Source organism: Scyliorhinus canicula, chromosome 2 (genome assembly GCF_902713615.1).
Source record: "Scyliorhinus canicula chromosome 2, sScyCan1.1, whole genome shotgun sequence".
Lineage (NCBI taxonomy): Eukaryota > Metazoa > Chordata > Chondrichthyes > Carcharhiniformes > Scyliorhinidae > Scyliorhinus > Scyliorhinus canicula.
Genome location: NC_052147.1, coordinates 248,506,094 through 248,526,996, shown reverse-complemented (window position 1 = coordinate 248,526,996; position 20,903 = coordinate 248,506,094). Strand labels below are relative to the sequence as shown.

The following is a 20,903-nucleotide window of genomic DNA, read 5'->3' as shown; positions in this document are numbered from 1 at the left end:
CCAATTCCCCAACTCCCTCAGCACCATAGCCAGGGGTTCAATTACCAGCGCAAAAAGCAGGGGGGACAAGGGACACCCCTGCCTCGTCCCTCGGTATAGTCGAAAATACTCCGACCTCCTCCTATTCGTGGCCACGCTCGCCATCGGGGCCTCATATAACAGCCTCACCCAACTGACAAACCCCTCCCCAAACCCAAACCTTTCCAGCACCTCCCACAAGTACCCCCACTCAACCCTATCAAAGGCCTTCTCCGCGTCCAGCGCCACCACTATCTCCGCCTCCCGTTCTACCGCTGGCATCATTATAACGTTCAAGAGCCTCCGTATATTAGTGTTCAGCTGCCTCCCCTTCACAAACCTCGTTTGACCCTCATGGATAACCTGCGGCACACAGTCCTCTATCCTCGTGGCTAAGATCTTTGCCAACAACTTGGCGTCCACATTCAAGAGTGAGATCGGCCTGTATGACCCATACTGCAGGGGATCCTTGTCCTGCTTAAGAATCAAGGAGATCAGCACCCGAGAAATCGTCGGGGTCAAAGCCCCCCTTCCCTTGCCTCGTTAAAGGTCCTAACCAACAGGGGGCCCAACAGGTCTGCATACATCTTGTAAAATTCAACCGGGAACTCATCCGGCCCCGGCGCCTTCCCCGACTGCATGTTCCCTATCCCTTTGACCAGCTCCTCTAGCTCAACTGGCGCCCCCAGACCCTCCACCTGTCCCTCCTCTACCCTCGGGAATCTCAGCCAGTCCAAAAAGCGCCCCACCCCCCCTCCTCCGCCGGAGGTTCGGACCGATACAGTTTCTCATAAAAGCCCCTGAAGACCCCATTAATGTTTACCCCCCTTCGCACCACATTTCCTCCGCGATCCTAACTCCACCAATCTCCCTAGCCGCATCCAGCTTACGGAGCTGGTGTGCCAGCATCCTGCTCGCCTTCTCCCCATATCCATACACCGCACCCTGTGCCTTCCTCCACTGAGCCTCCGCCTTTCTGGTGGTCAACAAGTCGAACTCAGCCTGGAGGTTGCGCCGCTCCCTCAGCAATCCCTCCTCCGGGGCCTCCGCGTATCTCCTGTCCACCCTCACCATCTCCCCCACCAATCTCTCCCTCTCTCTCTGCTCCCCTCTCTCCCTGTGGGCACGAATGGAGATCAACTCCCCCCAAACCAGCGCCTTCAGTGCCTCCCAGACCGTCCCCACTTGGACCTCCCCATTGTCGTTGGCCTCCAGATACCTCTCGATACATCCTCGAACCCGCCCCCCCACCTCCTCGTCCGCTAGCAGCCCCACCTCCAAGCGCCAAAGCGGGCGTTGGTCTCTCTCCTCCCCCAGCTCGAGGTCCACCCAGTCAGAATGGGGCATGGTCAGAAATGGCTATTGCCGAATACTCAGCATCTTCCACGCTCGCAATCAGCGCCCTACTCATAACGAAAAAATCAATCCGAGAATAGGCCTTATGCACGTGGGAGAAGTATGAAAATTCCCTGGCCCTCAGCCTCGCAAACCTCCATGGATCCACCCCTCCCATCTGGTCCATAAACTCCTTCAGCACCTTAGCCGCCGCAGGCCTCCTACCCGTCCTGGAACTGGATCGATCCAGTGGCGGATCCAGCACCGTGTTGAAATCCCCCCCCCATTATCAGGCCCCCCTGCCTCCAAATCTGGAATCCGGCCCAACATGCGCCGCAGGAAACCCGCATTGTCCCAATTCGGGGCGTATACATTGACCAGCACCACCCGCTCCCCTTGCAGCCTGCCGCTCACCATCACATACCTTCCGCCGCTGTTTGCCACCACATTCGACACCTCAAACGACACCCTCTTTCCCACCAGGATCGCCACCCCCCAATATTTTGCATCCAGCCCCGAATGAAACACTTGGCCCACCCATCCCTTCCTCAACCTAACCTGATCCGCCACCTTCAGGTGCGTCTCATGAAGCATAGCCACGTCCGCCTTCAGCCCCTTCAGGTGCGCAAACACGCGGGCCCGTTTGACCGGCCCATTCAGTCCCCTCACATTCCAGGTGATCAGCCGGATCAGGGGGCCACCTACTCCCCTCCCGGTTCGACTAGCCATCACCCTTCCTTAATCCGCCACGTGCCCGCGCCCCCCGCTCAGCCTGTTCCCCACAGCGTCAGACCCCCCATCCCGACCCCCTCTACCCGCTCCAGCTCCTTCTTGGCCATTCCAGCAGCAACCCGGTACCCCCCCTCTTTCCCCTCCCCCCAAACCCCCCCCCCCCCCCCCAAGCTAGGGCCCCCCTAGCTGCGTAACCCCTTCCATTGTACTTCCGTAAGTCAGCCGACTCCTGCTGACCCCGGCTGCTCCCGCCACCCCAATGACCCTCCCCAGTGCCACACAACCATCCCCCCAGTGCCGGCCCCGCCCCTTCTCCTCCAGCGGGGGAGAAAAGCCCGCGCTTCCATCCCAAGCCCCGCCCCCTGACCCAAAACGCGGGAAAAGACGGGCACATGACCCAACAGGACCGCGAACCCCACCCAAACTCTCAACCAGTGAAAAAGAATAAAAATCCAAACATGACAAAACACCCAAGTAAACAGATAACAGTCCCAAAAAGCAAAAAAGCAGAACAGCAAAAAACATCATCCAATAGAACCGATAAAGCGAAAGGATACCAAGGCGGACAAAGCCTCCGGGCTGTGTACAACATTCCCCAGTCCTCAGTTCAAGTCCAGATTCTCTGCCTGGACGAAAGTCCAGGCCTCCTCCAGGGAGTCAAAATAATGCTGGCGGTCTTTATAAGTGACCCACAGGCGTGCCGGCTGTAACAGGCCAAACTTGACCCCTTTTTTCTGGAGCACTGCCTTCGCCCGGTTAAACCCAGCCCTTCTCCTCGCCACCTCCGCACTCCAACCCTGGTAGATCCTGATCTCCGTATTCTCTCACTTGCTGCTCCTCTCCTTCTTCGCCCATCTCAGCACACACTCACGGTCGACAAAGCGGTGAAAATGGACCAGCACCGCCCGAGGCGGCTCGATTGGCCTGGGCTTCCGCAGCAGCACCCGATGGGCACCCTCCAGCTCCAAGGGTCCCTGAAACGACCTCGCACCCATTAGCGTGTTCAGCATCATAGCCACATAGGCCCCCAAGTCCGAACCTTCCAGCCCCTCTGGGAGGCCTAGAATCCGCTGGTTCTTCCGATGGGCCCGGTTCTCCATCTCCTCCATCCTCGCTGACCACTTCTTATGGAGCGCCTCGTGCGACTCCACCTTCACTGCCAGGCCCAGGAGTTCGTTCTCGCTCTCCGAGGCCTTTTGTCGAAGCTCTCGGATCTCTGCACCCTGAGCCGTCTGGGTCGCCATTAGCTTGTCCAGGGAGGCCTTAAACGGTTCCAGAATCTATGCCTTCAGCTCCTTGAAGGAGCGCTAAAGCAGCTCCTACTGCTCTCGTGCCCGCTGCTGCCACGCTGCTGCTTCCCCGCCCACCGCCATCTTGCTTTTCCTGCCTCACACCTTTCTCTGCTCCAAAGCCGATTTTTTAACGGCTCCACTCCTACTCCAGGCCATCCACCGGCGGAGAATCTTAGAAGAAGTGTTCCCACACGGGGCAAAGTCCAAACAGCACCGCTACGTGCCCTTAAAAGAGCCCAAAAGACTGAAAATAGCGGGAGCCACCGAACGTGCGGCTTAGCTCCGCATCACCGCAACCGGAAGTCCGGAGTGTGGAAAAATCTTGATAGGCCCTCAAGAGGACTTTTAAAGGAAGGGATGTGAATTTTTTAATGGATTCTTCATTTGCAGAAGGTTTTACCTATTTTTTAGTGCTGCAATCAAAATTTTGGGAATGCAAATTCCAGTGGTAATCCTGCCATGTGTTACAAAGGCTGGTTTAGCACAGTGGGCTAAATAGCTGGCTTGTAATGCAGAACAAGGCAGCAGCGTGGCTTCAATTCCTGTACCGGCCTCTCCAGACAGGCGTCGGAATGTGGCGACTAGGGGCTTTTCACAGTAACTTCATTGAAGCCTACTCGTGACAATAAGCGATTATTATTATAGAAGGAAAACAGAAAGTGGAAAGATGGATGGAAGCACAGTTAATTGCACCAGAGTATCATTTCCTTCAGCTTTCACCCATGCCCCCATGTGCATGGATACAGACACATGATACTTCCGAAAATCTGCTGAAAGTTACCTTTGCAGGCTGCACTTTGGGAAGGAGCCAGAGATAATGTTTTATCTGATCTGCAGGCAACCTCTACCACAAGGACAGCAGAGCCAGTAGCAGTCAAACTCTCTGTAGCCTTATGTTGTTAACAATCTCAAGCTCATTCCAATATATCACAAGGGACATCTTTAACATCAGGCAACGCATAGATGCGCTGTTCAGCAAGGGGAAAAATATTTTCTCTCCAGAAGCTTAGCAGCAAAACCAAAGGATTCCCTGGAGTCAAGGACATTACCAATGGCATTTATATGCTCATCTACACCCTAGCAGGCAGATCATAGCTTTCAGAAGCTACCTCGTGCTTTGTTTTATCTGTGTTCAGATGGCAATAATCAGCAAAAAAGGCCATCACCATCAATATTCATTCACCTTAGCCTGACGGAAATCCTCTAAGCTTAAGCTATTTGAAAGAGAAGGAAAACAGTTCAGATGGTTTCGAGAATACAAAACTATTCGTGGGTTATGCATTCCTGGGTGTAGGCATCACTGGCATTTATTAGCCATCTCCAGTTGTGCTGGGAAGGTGGTGTTAGACCTCCTCTTGGACCACTGGCCGAGGTTTGATGCTAGACCACTTCAGATAATAGTAACGTTATGTTTATGTGGGACTAGATTTATATAAAGGCAATTCCAGGTAAGGGCACCATTTTTGCTTAGAATGTGGGTGATCCAGTTGTGTCTTAACATCAATCTTGGCACCTCATAGTCACTTTTATGAATATTAACTTCCTTTTTTAAATACATTCAGAGTGCCCAGTTATTATTATTTTCCAATTAAGGGGATATTTAGTGTGGCCAATCCAACTGACCTGCACATCTTTGGGTTGGGGGGATGAAACCCACACGACACGGGGAGAATGAGCAAACTCCACACAGACAGTGACCCGAGGCCGGGATCGATCCCAGGTCCTCAGTGTCGTAGGCAGCAGTGCTAATCACTGCGCCACCGTGCCGCCCTGGATATCAACTTCTTAATTCCGAATTCTAGTTTACCTGAGTTCAAATTCTCAAATGCTGCTCACCCAACTACCATGGATACCAATGTTTTGCTCCACTGATATCCTATGCTACATCTTCGGAAGAAAACGTCCTGGACACAGGAGAAATAAGGTGCAATGAAATATAATTTCCCTCCGTGATCCATCTGTATGGCCATTATTCTTGGCCAGGTGATTCCCCATGGTGATGGCATGTATTTTATGTGCTCGTACAGTGCAGAAAGAGGCCATTCGGCCCATCAAGCCTGCAATAACTTTCTGAAACATCACTCTACCTGGGCCCACTCCTTCACCCCTATCCCCGTAACCCAACCTAACCTGCCCATCTTTGGACTGTGGGAGGAAACCGGAGCACTCAGAAGAAACGCACGCAGACACAGGGAGAATGTTCTGTATGTTAAACTTGGATTTCTTCAAGAGCAGAAGTAAGCTAGGTGGCTGGTTGAAGCATGTCATTTGAGAGCTTCTTGGAATTAAGACGGCTTTGCATTCCCGTGTGCTGTAAAATATGGTAGCCTTCCAACATTGTAGTGGCTCACTGGCTCTGTCAGTTTTCTGGCGTACAACTTATAATTTTGTTTTCTTTTACACAACTTGTCATTTTAAGGGTGGATCTGAACGGACAAGATTGGCCGGGATTCTCCGATCCTGCGCTGGGTTGGAAAATCGGCAGGGGAGGAGGGAGGCATGGGTTACATATGGTCCAACAGCAGGACCTCGGAGTTCTGGCTGCTCTTGATTGGGGGGGGGGGGGGGGTTGACTCCGCGGGGGGGCCTCCACGATGGCCTGGCTCACGATGGGGTCTACCGATCAGTGGGTGGGCTAGTTCCGTGGGGGGCCAATGTTCCTCCGCACCGGACCCCTGTAGGGCAGCACCATATTGCCGCGGCACGCATGCGCGGACTCGCACCGGCCGTGGTGCAGCCCTTCCGTGCCAACGTCTGAGCGTTGGAGCACCGGACGCCACTCCGGCTCCATACTATTCCCCTAGGAAGGGGTGAATATCTGGGCCTCGCGGCCCGGTGACGCTGGAGTGGCTCGCACCGCTTTTGACGCTAGCGTCCGAACTTGGCCACGGGATCGGAGAATCCCGGCCAAGATTTCTGCCTGAGCAGCAACAGCAACTTCAGTTTTCAACTACAACCATATTCCTGCTGCTGATTACCACAACTGTTTCACATGGAAGCACACCTCCAAGTGTGAATCTTTGCCTGTGCCTCCGAAACAGCAGTCTGGAGATTCATGATAGATGCTGCAACTTGCTTAGCACCTCTGTCATTGGGGGCTTTGCTGAAGAGCTTCCATGTGTTTAAAAAAAGACTGCATTCCTGTTCAGTGGTCATACAAAACTGTACAGATTTTCCTCAAGTCACTGCTTGATTTTGCAGGAAATTTGGCATCTATCTTTTGAATGAATATCATACTGAAGACTGTAAATCCCTGTACATTGTAAGATGTACAATGAGATGACCTTGTAGCCATGAGATACCTACTGATGTACTACGACCATCTTCAAGGTCTGCTCATTGATGCTCTGCCCTTCACATAGTGTGCCCTCCTCAGAGTAACTAAAACTGTTAGTGGTACTGTTGTGGGAAAAAATAACCGGCAGAAACTAGACTGTAGACTATTCAGTGAGAGAAATGCTTCATTAAATGACAAAGCTCTGGGAGAAGCGATGTACCCTCTGACAAGGGGGTTCGCCGACTTCTCTTTGATTGCATCTCTGACATTAGCCTTTATATACATGAGTAAACAAAGTTGATGGTTGATCATATGACCATGAGTCAGTTCATTCGGCAGAAACGTAGGTAATTTTGCAATAAGAAATAGCAAGAAATTGAGGCCAACTTCTGCTAATTTACTTAGCAAATATTACGACAGACACTGGCAGTTGCCTCTTTGCTGAACATCTGCCTTAATTGTGGTTTGGATGATACCAGTTGAACAAGGCAGAAGTGTGATAATAGCCTATAACCCAAAAGTCAGTTTGTTGTGCAAATCTCTTGTGCGTAAGTCAGCACATTTAATGTCTTTAAACGGAGTCGATTTTATGTCAGGCGGCATCCATTTTGTATCTTCTGTAGTCCGTTCGGAATTCCACCTCTTCAGTATGATGTACTCTTGCTGCTGTTTAGTGGAATGAAAGGTGCTTAATGAGCGCCTTTGCAACCTTTTCTTGTTTCCTTGGGTTTATCTGTAGGGTTGGCTGCATATTACCTTTAGACATTGCTTATGTAGATAATGATGTATCACATTGGTATACCAAAATGTATTCATGTGTAAATGGGTAATTGGTTGGTAGGAAGAAGAATAACAGGGCAATGACGATACCACTGCAGATTTTCATGAATGTTTCTGGCTTTATTCTGGTTCACTGCCTGTATGTTATCAGGCAACAAGGTAGTGAGCATAACTTGTTGAGATTGACTCAATGGTCCCAATTTAGCTCTGAGTTTGTGGTAGCAGAATTCTTCCATCATTGTGTATTTTAATGGGTTATTTATTTAAGGAAGGTTTTACTTATTGTTGCTGCATTCAAAATTTTGAGAGTACGAATTCCGATGGATAACACTGACTTGTGTTACTTGAAGAAGGAAAACAGAGAATGGCAAGCTTTTACCCATGCCACCATGTGCATGGATACAGGCACAACTACCTTAGAGGGCAGCACGGTAGCACAGTGGTTAGCACTGTGGATTCACAACTCCAGGGTCCCAGGTTCGATTCCTGGCTGGGTCACTGTTGGTGCGGAGTCTGCACATTCTCCCTGTGTCTGCGTGGGTTTCCTCCGGGTGCTCCGGTTTCCTCCCGCAAGTCCCGAAAGACATGCTGTTAGGTAATTTGGACATTCTCAATTCTTCCTCTGTGTACCTGAACAGGCACCGGAATGTGGCGACTGGGGCTTTTCACAGTAATTTCATTGCAATGTAAGCCTACTTGTGACAATAAAGAATTTTTATATTATTATTATATATTCGTTATGTGCTACTTTATTCAACAATGCAAACAGTAGTGATGAGATCATGCATGTCTGAAAAGGACCTTGAGTGATAACCAATTGTCTACTGTCCATCCCCAATGTGTGTGAGAGCAGGTAAATGTGCCGCTTGCACAGAGGTTGTTTTGCAAGATAGGACGAGGGGAATCGCCCTTCCAAAGAATAACACAATAACTGTTTCAGTTGTCCGTGAAAGACGATATGCCCTCTTCTAGTATGGACTTGGAAATAGTTTTTTGTAAGTCTTGGCGTCAAACCTTAGTCACTGAAGCTTCCCCTCAGTGACTAGAGCGCTGGCTGAAGTGAGAAAACTGGCTTGCAGGTGTTCAGATGCACAGCCGAGTTTCCCCTCCAGATTTTAGTGCATCAAGCATCATTAATCACCTTTTGTCACTGATTGCCCTGACAAAGTCTTTGCTCATTAACCCTTGCAAAACTCCTATTCTCCGCCCCGCCGCACACGTTTTCTGCTTCGGCACCCCCGCTGTCAGTGGGATCCTCTGTCCTGACAGCCGGCCAATGGGGTTTCGCATTGTGGGCAACTTCACCCTGTCAGAATATCCGCGGGTGTGAATATGCTGCCGACAAAATGGAGGATCCCGCCAACAGTAATCCAGCCAATTGTAATTTAAAATAAATCTACTGAATCTCCTCTTCACCTATTATTGTCCACTGGAAATAGCCCTTATAACCACAGTCCAAAGATGTGCAGGTTAGGTGGATTGGCCATGATAAATTGCCCGTAGTGTCCTAATAAAAGTAAGGTTAAGGTGGGGGGGTTGTTGGGTTAAGGGTATAGGGTGGGTTTGAGTAGGGTGATCATGGCTCGGCACAACATTGAGGGCCGAAGGGCCTGTTCTGTGCTGTACTGTTCTATGTTCTATGTAACCCAAGTCTCTCCTCACACTGATAGTTTCCCACCCATGACACATTTTATTTCGCACCCACAAAACAGGATCTTAAAAGATGTCAATTGCCACATTTTTCAGTAATTTCCAGTTTTTGGCTCAATAATATTTAAATAACAACTTCACTCTTTAAGAGCAGAAGCTGCACATTAACCTCAATTCGGCCCCTTGCCCAATCTTCAACTGGAAGTAAACTTCTGCAGGCAACAGTCAATCAATTTAGATCAGTGACAAACTGTGCACCAATAATGATGCTGTTCGCAGGAAATCATTGGATTACCACGTGGCTTGATGTCATTGAATGCTGGGTCGACTGTTTATGCTATCTCCCAATACTTAAAAAGAAATTTAGACAGCTGGTTAATAGCTGAAAAGGATGACATGACAAGGTTTCACCTTTTCAAATTTTTACTGTAACAAATGACAAAAATACAATAACTAAACACAATGTTTGGAGGCCATTTAAGCTTTAAGCCACTGAAATGAAGATTCCCCTTTTATATTCATCCACTTGATTAGAATCCTTGTAGTAAACAGAGTTGCTCTCTGTTTCTAATGGGTTCACTTTTTGCTATTGTGCCAAGTAGCAACTTTGAGTGATGGCCTCCAGGCACTACCTTTAGTTTTTGTAGAGTTTCCTGAATCCACTCCCAACGGTAAAGCCTGTCCCAGCGATTCTACCTCTTTGGCCTTGCAAAGGTGAATCTCCCCAAATCCTCAGATGGCTCTATGATGTGGCTCTTCAACTAAAGGCTGTCTCCCTCCCACATCCTGCTGTGGTAGTTTGCAAAGCCAAAGCAGCCTTCATGGGCATAATATTGTATCTCTTCTTCCATCGACTATTTGGCACCACAGTGTTTGCCTCTTATCTGCTTCCCCCCTCCCCCAGGAATGACTGTTCAGGCTGCTGCTTGGGTAACACTGCCAGCACAGACCTGACACAAGCTCATTCACAGGAGACAGAATCTTTCAATGTATGTGAGCACTGTAAACAGTTATCATATTTAGTGAACAGGGATCTTCCCGGTCTCCTTTGGGCTTCCCTTTTATCTGCCCGCTTTTAACATTGCTGGTTACCTTAAGGACCAGGATGTAAATGCATTGGAAGCTGTTCAGCAAATGTTTGCTAAATTAACACCAGGAATGTGCTTATGAGGAGAGATTGGATAGGCTAAGCTTATATATCTGTATTGGAGTTCAGAAGAGTGACTTGATTGAAACATGGAAGATCCTGAAGGGTGCTGATAAATTCTCCTCATCGCTGTTTTAAAAAAGGGGGCACCCATTTAAGAGAGAGATGAGGAGAATTTATTTCTTCCATTTTGGCAGTTAGTCTTTGGAAATCCTTTCCTCAAAAGACAGAGGTGGTTATATTTTTGATGATTAAGGGGGTGAACGATGACCAGGGAAAGGTGGGAGATCACAGTCAGATCAGTCATGATCTTATTGAATGGCAGATGTTATGATTCCAGTTGGTGTTATAACTGGATGGGAAGATTCCAGAATGGAACCGTGCCTCAAAGGCCATAACTTTTATTTTTGTTTATAACCCCGGCAGGAACAGAGTCACAGGAACGCTAATTAGTTTTAACCGCAAGAAAAAAGCATTTAATAAACAAGAAAAAATTGGATTAAAATAAAATGCTCCTTTCCCACCCCTTTATTAACAAATGCACATATATTAAGATTAACATGGATTATAAAGTAAATCATAAGCTACAATGATCTCAGTAGCACAACATTCCTTTAACCACATAAGATGATTGTAGTCAAATACATCCTCCATCTCCACCACAAATACACCTCAAGTGAATGTCTGGTTTACTCCTCAGAATCCCCCAGATGACTTCCATGTGGGAGTTTCTAGATGCCATTCCCAAAAACACACATCAAGTCTGCGCTGACTCTCTGAAAGAGCACCCTACCTAGGCCTAAGCCCTTGCTCTATCTCCATAACCTAATAACCCCACCTAAACGTTTGGGCACTAAGGGAAATTTAGCATGGCCAATCCACCTAACCTGCACGTCTTTGGACTATGGGAGGAAACCGGAGCACCCAGAGGAAACAGACAGGGGGAGAACGTACAAACTCCACACAGATAGTGACCCAAGGCCGGTATTGACGCTGTGGCGCTGTGAGGCAGCAGTGCTAACCACTGTGCCACTCACTATGCCACCGTGCCGCATTATCAAAATAATTTATAAATGTGTATATTTTTTTCCTTTCTTTAGGTCTGGCTCTTGATCATTTTAACCAACGTTTATATTGGGCAGACGCCAAGCTTTCAATTGTAGGCAGTGTTCGCTTTGATGGCAGTAATCCTGTTGCTGTTGCCAGCATTAAACAAGGTGCACAAATTTCCACTTTCTTAGTTCATTAATTTTTATGATTTTAAAGGAAAAAATAGACACTGATAGTCAATTTAATTATGTCCTTTGCCGCATTGGTAAATATTTAAGAATGAAATTTTCTTTTTGGAGGTCTCCTAAGTCCATTCAGCATTGATGTTTTTGAAGATTATATTTATGGAGTAACACACACCAACAGTCGCGTTTTTAAAGTCCACAAATTTGGGCGGGTTAATCTCGAATACCTGATATCAGGTCTCAATGATGCCTCAGCTACAGTGGTGTTCCATCAGTACAAACAACAAGACTGTGAGTAACAGCTTAACTTAACCAAACAAAGCGCGCGTTGAATGCATCACCATGCTCGGAATGATTGAGGCTGTTAGCAACATGCACTTTCTTTCTTTTCCATAGTACCAAATCCTTGCAGCAAAAGGAACTGTGACTGGCTTTGTTTGCTGAACCCGACCGGTGTAACGTGTTTGTGTCCAGATGGGAAGAACATGATTAATGGAACATGCGTTGATGTGGATTCTCCGACTGCACTACCTTACGGTGAGCACTTCTTTACTTCCCATTGATGTGGAGATGCCGGCGTTGGACTGGGGTGAGCACAGTAAGAAGTCTTACAACACCAGGTTAAAGTCCAACAGGTTTGTTTCAAACACGAGCTTTCGGAGCACTGCTCCTTCCTCAGGTGAATGAGGAACCCTAATGAGGAATTCACCTGAGGAAGGGGCAGTGCTCCGAAAGCTCGTGTTTGAAACAAACCTGTTGGACTTTAAACTGGTGTTGTAAGACTTCTTACTGTACTTCCCAATATTAATCTATTTAGGAAAAAATAACTCTCAAAATACCTTAAGAATACTCATGAATATATTTTATGAAATTTAAGGCTTTAAACAATGGCGTGAAATATCATGAATATTGTCATTTTTTTGTTAAACTTTTCGTATCATTTCTCTTTCCCTGCACCCTCCTCCCTTTTTCCTGTTACTCTGGTTGGTGCTGATCAGGGGAAGAAATACTAGTACAGAAATTAGAACAATTAGATTAGTTCCAATGCTGCTCGATGAATGTTAAAACTGTGCCCTAAAATTTTTGTTTTTTATAAATTTAGTGATGGCACGGCGCCAGGGACCTGGGTTCAATTCTGGCCTTGGGTCACTCTGTGTGGCTCTTATACATTCTCCCTTTGTTTGCGTGGATTCCCTCTGGGTGCTCCGACTTCCTCCCACAGTCCAAAGATATGCGGGTTTGGTGGATTGGTCATGATAAAATTGTCCCTTAGTGTCCTGGGATGTGCGGGTTAGGTTCTGGGGTTATGCGATTAGGGCTGGGTGGATGGGTTAGTGGACTTGGGGAGAGTGCTCTTTCGAAGGGTCAATGCAGACTCATTGGGCTGAATGGCTTCCTTTTGCACTGTGGGGATTCTATGATTCTAGTGCATCCAATTATTTTTTTATAATTAAGGTGTAATTTGGCGTGGCCAATCTACCTACACTGCATATCTTGGAGTTGCGGGGGCGAGACCCAAGCAGACACGGCGAGAATGTGCAAACTCCGCACGGACAGTAACCTGGGGCTGGAATCAAACCTCAATACCGTGAGGCAGCAGTGCTACCCACTGCGCCACCTTGCCGTGCACTACAGTTCCTTTGGACACACTTCAGCGGACTGAAGTTAAAGTTCGATGAACGGCTCATTTGAAGGGGTGTTTCTCGGGGGTTGCAGTACTGTGTAAAATCCCGCTATTCGACGGCATTATACTGTTTTATTTGGCCTTGGGGAAATGAAATGAAATGAAAATCGCTTATTGTCACAAGTAGGCTTCAAACGAAGTTACTGTGAAAAGCCCCTAGTCGCCACATTCCAGCGCCTATTCGGGGAGGCTGGTACGGGAGTTTCTCCGAAGCTGCACTTGGTGGGAAAAGTTCCAAGCGGATTAGGCCAGCATTTCGTCTGGCAGCCCTGTTCTGCCCCTTTTAAGCCCCACCCGTCCCGCGACCTTTATGACCCCCCCTCACACCCTAACCATGTGGAGACTGCAGGGAATCACACCCCCACCCCCGACTACTTGTCAGGGCCCACCCCGGAATCCAACCTCTGGCACTGCCAACCTAGCACCCTGGCAGTGCCAGCATGACACTCTGGCAGTGTCCCTGGCACCCTGACAGTGCCAGAGTTGCACTTCAAGGATGCCAGGCTGGCAGTACCAAGTTTCTCAGGTGCCAGACGGCGTGCCAAGGTGCTCCCCTGCCCTGTCCCTGTTACACAGGGATCTCCAATGGCCTTTGAGACTCTTCCCCCAGGTGCCATTATCACTGGTCGACGTTTGCTTGGACCAATACTAAATGGTGCCCAAGCGAAGACTCCCAGGTGCGGCCAGTGAGTCCTGGACGCCAGGTGAATCCAGCGTCCGGGTATTTAAATGAACAATTTGGCAAATTTGAAGATTTAGATCTGGAACTCAGCCAATGAGGACGAAATCCACATCATGCTGGGTGGAGAGAGTCGGGTGACTCGTGATCAGCCCGGTGCCCGGTGCTTGATAACATCACTGTTATTGTATAACTTCTGCTATTAGCTTGATGCTACACTCAAACTAACATTAGAAAAGGGGAAATCCATCCTCCAGTGATCAGTAGATCTTTCTGGCAACTTTCTTCAAGGCTTGCAGTGAGCACTCTAGCTTTGCAGCTGAATGCAAAATTCATGCCTCTATTTTTTTCTTGTCCATGTAAACCAGTTGGCAAACTGTAGTCAGACACCCCATACTCTGAACCAAGTTACAGATACCACCCCAAAACAATCTCTGTGGGTCTCTCATTAAATACTCCCCTATTATTCTTACACTGTGAGTCAACTAACCTACTGGAACTCTGACTGTCATACAAGGGCTCCCAAACTCCACTCTCAAAAAAGGACGCTTGGAATTTTCTTCCAAACAATGCTTTCTCTCGGAATGTAGACCACTCCTTTGAGGAATCCTCTGCCCTGGATCACCATGTGCATCCAAGTTTCCACACAATCTCTCAAGTTCTCAGCCATGCCAACAGTACACCACTGCTTCACAGACTGTATTAAGGGGGTCACCAACCTTAGGATGACTACAGATGTTTGGCTTCTCACTATCCAATGTCTCCAGGTCTACATCTCGCAGCCGTGTCTTTAAATGGGAGCCTCTCTCTTTCTGCTCCTGACTTCACTGAACAGAACTCATTTCCCCAGATTTCTTGAACTTCCTGCAACTCTCATTCTCTGCTTCCTGGGACTTTCTGTTCTTTAGCTTTTTGATCTCACTTTCTGCCCCTATGTTTTATCCTATCTGCACTGGCTGTCTGTGGAAGGCTTCTTGCCTCTGGGTTAGCTGGTTCCAAACTGAAAATTCAAATGTTTCTGCATTTAAGTGTGAACCTCTAGTTAGTAAGCAACAGCTTCAGTTTTTATTTCACCCCTACGATTGATTTTACATCCCAAAACGTTAATTGCAATGCAGGCAAAGTTTAGAGTGAAACTAAAACATTTGGACATGTTTAACATGAAGTTAAACTATTAACCTTTTATTACCATGCAAATACAGAAACACAAATTAAGCATGTACTTAAACTTGTATCTCATTTCCAACACACACAGGACAAATATAAATTACTTGAGCTATCTCTCTTCCTAACTGTATGAATATTTTAAACAATATTTGGATATTAAATGTTATTTACTGGCTAAATATAATCATGGACTTGAGACAAACATACACAAAAGTAGTCCCTCAAATCTGTTACCCCTTCATTTTTACTCAAACTTTTTTTGGATTGATTCAGGTTTTAAAATGGTGAAAATCATGACTAAGGCTGGTATCACCCCCCCCCCCCCCCCCCCCCCCCCCCCCCCGCCCCCCCACATGTTTTCCGGTGGCGGATGTGGTCTTGCCATGGCCTGGCGGGATTATCCTGTCCCACCTCAGTCTGTGACATTTTGTATGTGTCAGCCGCCCCACCGCCAGGGTACCGCTGTGTCGGTGGTCACCTTCGGCGGGAGATGAAGGTCCCTCTGGTTGGAAGGGTCGGAAAATCTGACAGTACTTGAATTTTTTTTAACTTGGACTGCGATTCCAGTGTGTGAGAGCATGAATTTCACAAACAAATGCAGAGGTTCAAAACACATTTTAAAAGTTTGCATAAATTGTTCAATCAAGGGAACAAACCACTTTGTGCTTCAGATCAAAAGATTCAGTATACACCTTAATGATAGAACAAAAGCTATTCTAACATTTGGCACAGTTCCTGCTGTCTAACCTTCTATTCAGTGACATTGAAATTAATTGCTGAATTAGAATTGGATAAATGTAGACACATTTATTATTTTAAAGACGACCCTTAGCTGTTCACAAGACAGAATAATTGGCCCACAACTAAAACTTACACTAATTTCTGACCATCTTAGTTAATATCAGCATTGGTATTTATTTTAACAGAGCTGCTCTGGTCGGCACCAATAAGTGAAAAGAATATTAAAGAAAGACTCTGATGTGTTATCTGTGTTGGTCTAACATCGACTGCAACTGGATGCAGTAAAACGTGAAACAGGCTTCCGACACAGGAGATGGTCCAACACTGTTTTATTGAACCTATTGATTGCTGTACATAATCTGCTGTGGGTTGACACTCTATTAACCTAACTGATAACCTCCTACTGGCTTGACCAGACTAGCTCTGTATCACATGGTGATGATGTTCATTGGCCTGTGTACTGCGACTATCTCCCTAGCCGTGTCTGTGAGAGAGGGAGAGCCTTAATGCCCTGTGGGCTTTATAGTGGTGGTGTCCTGTCTGGTGATTGGTTGTTCTGTGTCGTGTGTGTTCATTGGTTATCCTGTGTGTCAATCACTGCCTGTCTGCATCTCATGATATACATGAAAGAAAGAAAGAAAGAAGAAAATTGCTTATTGTCACGAGTAGGCTTCAATTAAGTTACTGTGAAAAGCTCCTAGTCGCCACATTCCGGCGCCTGTTCAGGGAGGCTGGTACGGGAATTGAACCATGCTGCTAGCCTGTCTTGGTCTGCTTTCAAAGCCAGCGATTTAGCCCTGTGTGCTAAACCAGCCCCTACTTTATCCATGAGTGGATATTATGACTGTCTCAGTAGCTGGGTCCTGAGAGAGGGAGAGTCTTTATGCCCTGTGGGCTTTATAGTGGTGGTGTCCTGTCTGGTGATTGGATGTTTTGTGTCATGTGTGTCCATTGTTATCCTGTGTGTCAATCACTGCCTGTCTGCATCTCATGATATACATGAGTGGATATTATGACAGACTCTACATTTATTTCATACCTTTTATGGCCTCAGGATGTCCCAAAATGCTTCACAGCTAAAGACATGAGGCCTTTGAACTGTAGTCAATGTTTTAATGTGGAGAAATGTGACCGCCAAATTGCACACAGCAACTGTCCCGTCAACAGCAATCATGTCAATGGCTAGGACCAAAAAGGAAAATGAGACTGTCCATTGCTTCACGGTCACTTGATCGAAATCCTAACAGCACTGTACGTGTATCTAAACCACATGACTGCCGTAGTTGAAGAAAGCAGCTCCCCACCAACTTCTCAGCATCAATAAATGCTGGCCTAGATAATGACCACCATCTTGATTTTACACATGTATGGAAAGGTAACAATGACCCCCTACATTTGTAATCGCAGAGTATTTCTTTAAGTTGCTTTGTAATTTTTGGAGTCCATAATTAGTTTTAATAGGGAAGTTCTGCCACAATGAATAGCGGTTCTAAAACTAGATGACAGGATGAGAGCTTATCATTGGTTTTAGATGGATTTAGGAAAGAGAGTGGGCCAAACAGTCTGTAAACATGTGTGGCTGTTCTACGATTCAATAAATGTATCTGCATTCATGCTGTTCAGGTTCAGAAACTATTTTCAAACTCACTGAATAGAAAATTAGACAGCAGAAATTGTGCCAAATGTTTGAATAGCTTATTGTATTTTTAATGAAAGTGCACGCAGGATCTTTTGATCCAAAGAACAAAGTGGTCTGCTTCCTTGATTGATTAATTTCTGTGAACATTTTACACGTGTTTGTACCTCTGTGGAAAGAATTGGGATTTTATGAAACATGTGGGTGTGAATTCTGCAGAGCTGCAATTCCCAGTTAGAGAATTGTATATTTAAATATTCATTTCAATTGTGCGCAAGAATGTAACATTATTAAGTTCATCTGAAAACTGCACTTCATGAGAGGTTAAAATCTGCAGTTTGACTAAGTTCAGTAGTTCCTATTTCCCAGCACTTGGCCAATAGCCTTGTATACCATAGTAAGAAGTCTTACAACACCAGGTTAAAGTCCAACAGGTTTGTTTCAAACACGAGCTTTCGGAGCGCAGCTCCTTCCTCAGGTGAATGGCGAGGTATGTTCCAGAAACATTTATACAGACAAAGTCAGAGATGCTGGACAATGCTTGGAATGCGAGCATTTGCAGGTAATCAAATCATTACAGATCCAGGGAGAGGGATAATCACAGGTTAAAGAGGTGTGAATTGTCTCAAGCCAGAACAGTTGGTGGGATTTTGCAAGTCCAGGCCAGATGGTGGGGGGTGGATGTAATGCGACATGAATCCAAGATCCCTGTTGAGGCCGCACTCATGCGTGCGGAACTTAGCTATAAGTTTTTGCTCGGCAATTCTGCGTTGTCGCGTGTCCATGCATTGGCGAGACCATGCAGACACTGCGACAACGAATGAACGGGCATCGTGCGACAATCACCAGGCAGGAATGTTCCCTTCCAGTCGGGGAACATTTCAGCAGTCAAGGGCATTCAGCCTCTGATCTCCGGGTAAGCGTTCTCCAAGGCGGCCTTCAGGACACGCGACAACGCAGAATTGCCGAGCAAAAACTTATAGCTAAGTTCCGCATGGGGTGGGGGGGACACTGCCCTGTGTGGACCCTCAAGCTCAATTAATTATCAGGGCACCCTTTCAAAAAGGCGCCTGATCTCTGAGGAGCCAGTCTCACCAATGAGTTCAGCTCCCCAGTGTGGAAAACATTTCTAAGTGTGGGCTTGACCGGGGAGAAATTCCCCCATGCCCAAAAAAATTATTAAATGCGGTTGAATAGTGGTGTGGATCTTGCCCAAAAAGCCGATGAGGAAAACCCCGCCAAATCTGCCCAAAATGACACTTTTGGATGAATCGTATTGTACAAACCAAAATTAAGATCTTCCTTCATGGGAAGGTGGGGCATAATGGTTTTTCAATGGAATAGTACTCCAGGATATTGCTCTGGGGACGTGGGTTCACATCCCACCATGGCAGATGGTAACGTTTGAATTCAATAAAAATCTGGAATAAGAAGACTAGTGATAATCACAAAACCACTGCCAACTGTCCTAAAAAGGCCACCTGGCTCACTAATGTCCTTATCTGGTCTGGCCGAGATGTGATTCCAGACCCACAACAATGTGGCAATGTGTTGAAGAAAAGGCGTTTACCAAAGCTACAGTAAATGAGGTGACGGGGATATTGGATGGAATAAAAAAGAGCTACCAGAAATGCTGGCAGCACTTGAAGTAAATAAGTCTAAATCTAAGTTTCCAATTTGATTCTGTGTTCTCTTGGGGAAGAGTCCAGGCCTTAGTTGAAGGACTGCAACTCCTGCCATGCCTGAGGCTCTGGTGCAAGCTAAGAGCATGACAGAAGTCAGGCGTTGCATACTTGGCTCCAGGTTACTTTTGACACCTGGCCCTTTGATGCAGAAACAATTACCAGGTGACCAGGTTTTTATCATGGAAGACCAACCACAGGGCGCGATTCATGACCCATAACGAGTGCATTTATCTGCTTGTTTCCCAGCACTTCCAGCATTAAATGAGGGGCATCAGCAGGGAACGCTTGGCTGAGGCCACACATAGCCCCATTTTCTACACCGAGGAGCTCCGCTCGCCGGAACCCCTCGGTGGAACGGGAAATGATGTCCCGATCTCGAAAGGCCCCGACAGGACCCCCAACCGCCTCAAGCCCCAACGCACTTTGGGAGGGGTCCCCAACCCACATCCACTAAAACCACACAAAGTACCCCAGCATGATCACCAGCACATATAAAATGCCTGTTTGGCACATTGGCAGTGCCAACCTAGCAACCTGACAGTGCCCCTGCCAGTTGGTAGTGCCACCATGGCACCTTGGCAGTGCCAGGCTGGCACTCAGGTGGCAGTGCCAGGGTGCCAGACAAGCAGTGTGAGGGTGATAGGCTGGCACCAGGAGTGCCAGGGTACCACCCTTCATACACCTGGAGGCCTCCGATGTCCTGGTCGACCCCCATGAGTGCTGTTCTATCTCGTTCCCGTTTGTGGGGACCAGTGCTGAACGGCACTCTCCCTAGGTCTCCGAGACAAAGGGAATAGATCCCAATGCCTTGATACCTTGGAACTGCACATTAAACTGAGACTCCGTGTCTTGCTTTAATATGCAGATTTGCGATCACGTTGGAACTCGCAAGGCGTTGCAAGCCAGGATGATCTCCCAGGGTCTCCTGGCATTTATTGGCCATGCTGAACCGCAGCAAGCTGCTTTTCAGGCGCAGCGTGGCCGTTGAATCGTGCCCACAGGAACTGGGAGCGGCACGAAAACTAGCCCGAATGAGAAGTTTATTCTGGTTGATGAAACGGATGGAGCATATCAGCATGAATGTTGGAGCTGTCGGGAGAGCAAAGTTCAAAGACAGTAGCTGCTTGGTGCTGCTGAGGAGCTGGGGATCAGTGAAACTCCGGATTAGTTGTCAGTTCAGTGAAGCTGAGGTGAAGTTGTCTGCTCTGTGAAGTTGTGAGTTGGACCAACGAAAATCCAGTGGGCTGTCTGTTCAGCGCAGGTAAAATGCTGGGATCGTGCCAGTGATTAGATGCTGTGATGCAACCTTGTAATTCCAATGGGACATAATCTCAGGAGAAGAAATTGAGCAATTGGCAGAGGAGCGCTCATTGGGGTAGACTGACTCGGATCTATTATTATGGGAAAGAGAAGCTATACCCTCCAAAGAGAGGTGCTGAAATCCTTTAAGAGGAAGTAGAGTTTAAAGGTTGTTTCTTTGACTAATGGTGATTGGTAACATATGAGTGGATTACTGAGAAAGTCTGTGGTCTTGGTTTTGTCTGTCATTTAATGTGCAGTTTGTGTTCAACCACAGTTTAGCTAATATTAATTTTGTAGGCTGGAATATAGGTGGGGGCAGCACGGTAGCATGGTGGGGGCAGCACGGTAGCATGGTGGTTAGCATAAATGCTTCACAGATCCAGGGTCCTAGGTTCGGTTCCAGGCTGGGTCACTGTCTGTGCGGAGTCTGCACGTCCTCCCCGTGTGAGCGTGGGTTTCCTCCGGGTGCTCCGGTTTCCTCCCACAGTCCAAAGATGTGCGGGTTAGGTGGATTGGCTATGCTAAATTGCCCGTAGTGTCCTT

General features: G+C 47.3%; 1 protein-coding gene across 1 annotated transcript in view; it reads left to right on the top strand.

The window, feature by feature from the left end:
• Nucleotides 1-20,903, top strand: part of LOC119962094 (low-density lipoprotein receptor-related protein 1-like) — a 2,271,162-nt gene that overhangs the window by 2,185,883 nt on the left and 64,376 nt on the right. Inside the window, 3 exon segments of the mRNA XM_038789946.1 lie at nt 11,332-11,448; nt 11,581-11,757; nt 11,863-12,003. Of these exon segments, the coding sequence (XP_038645874.1) occupies nt 11,332-11,448; nt 11,581-11,757; nt 11,863-12,003 (435 nt within the window).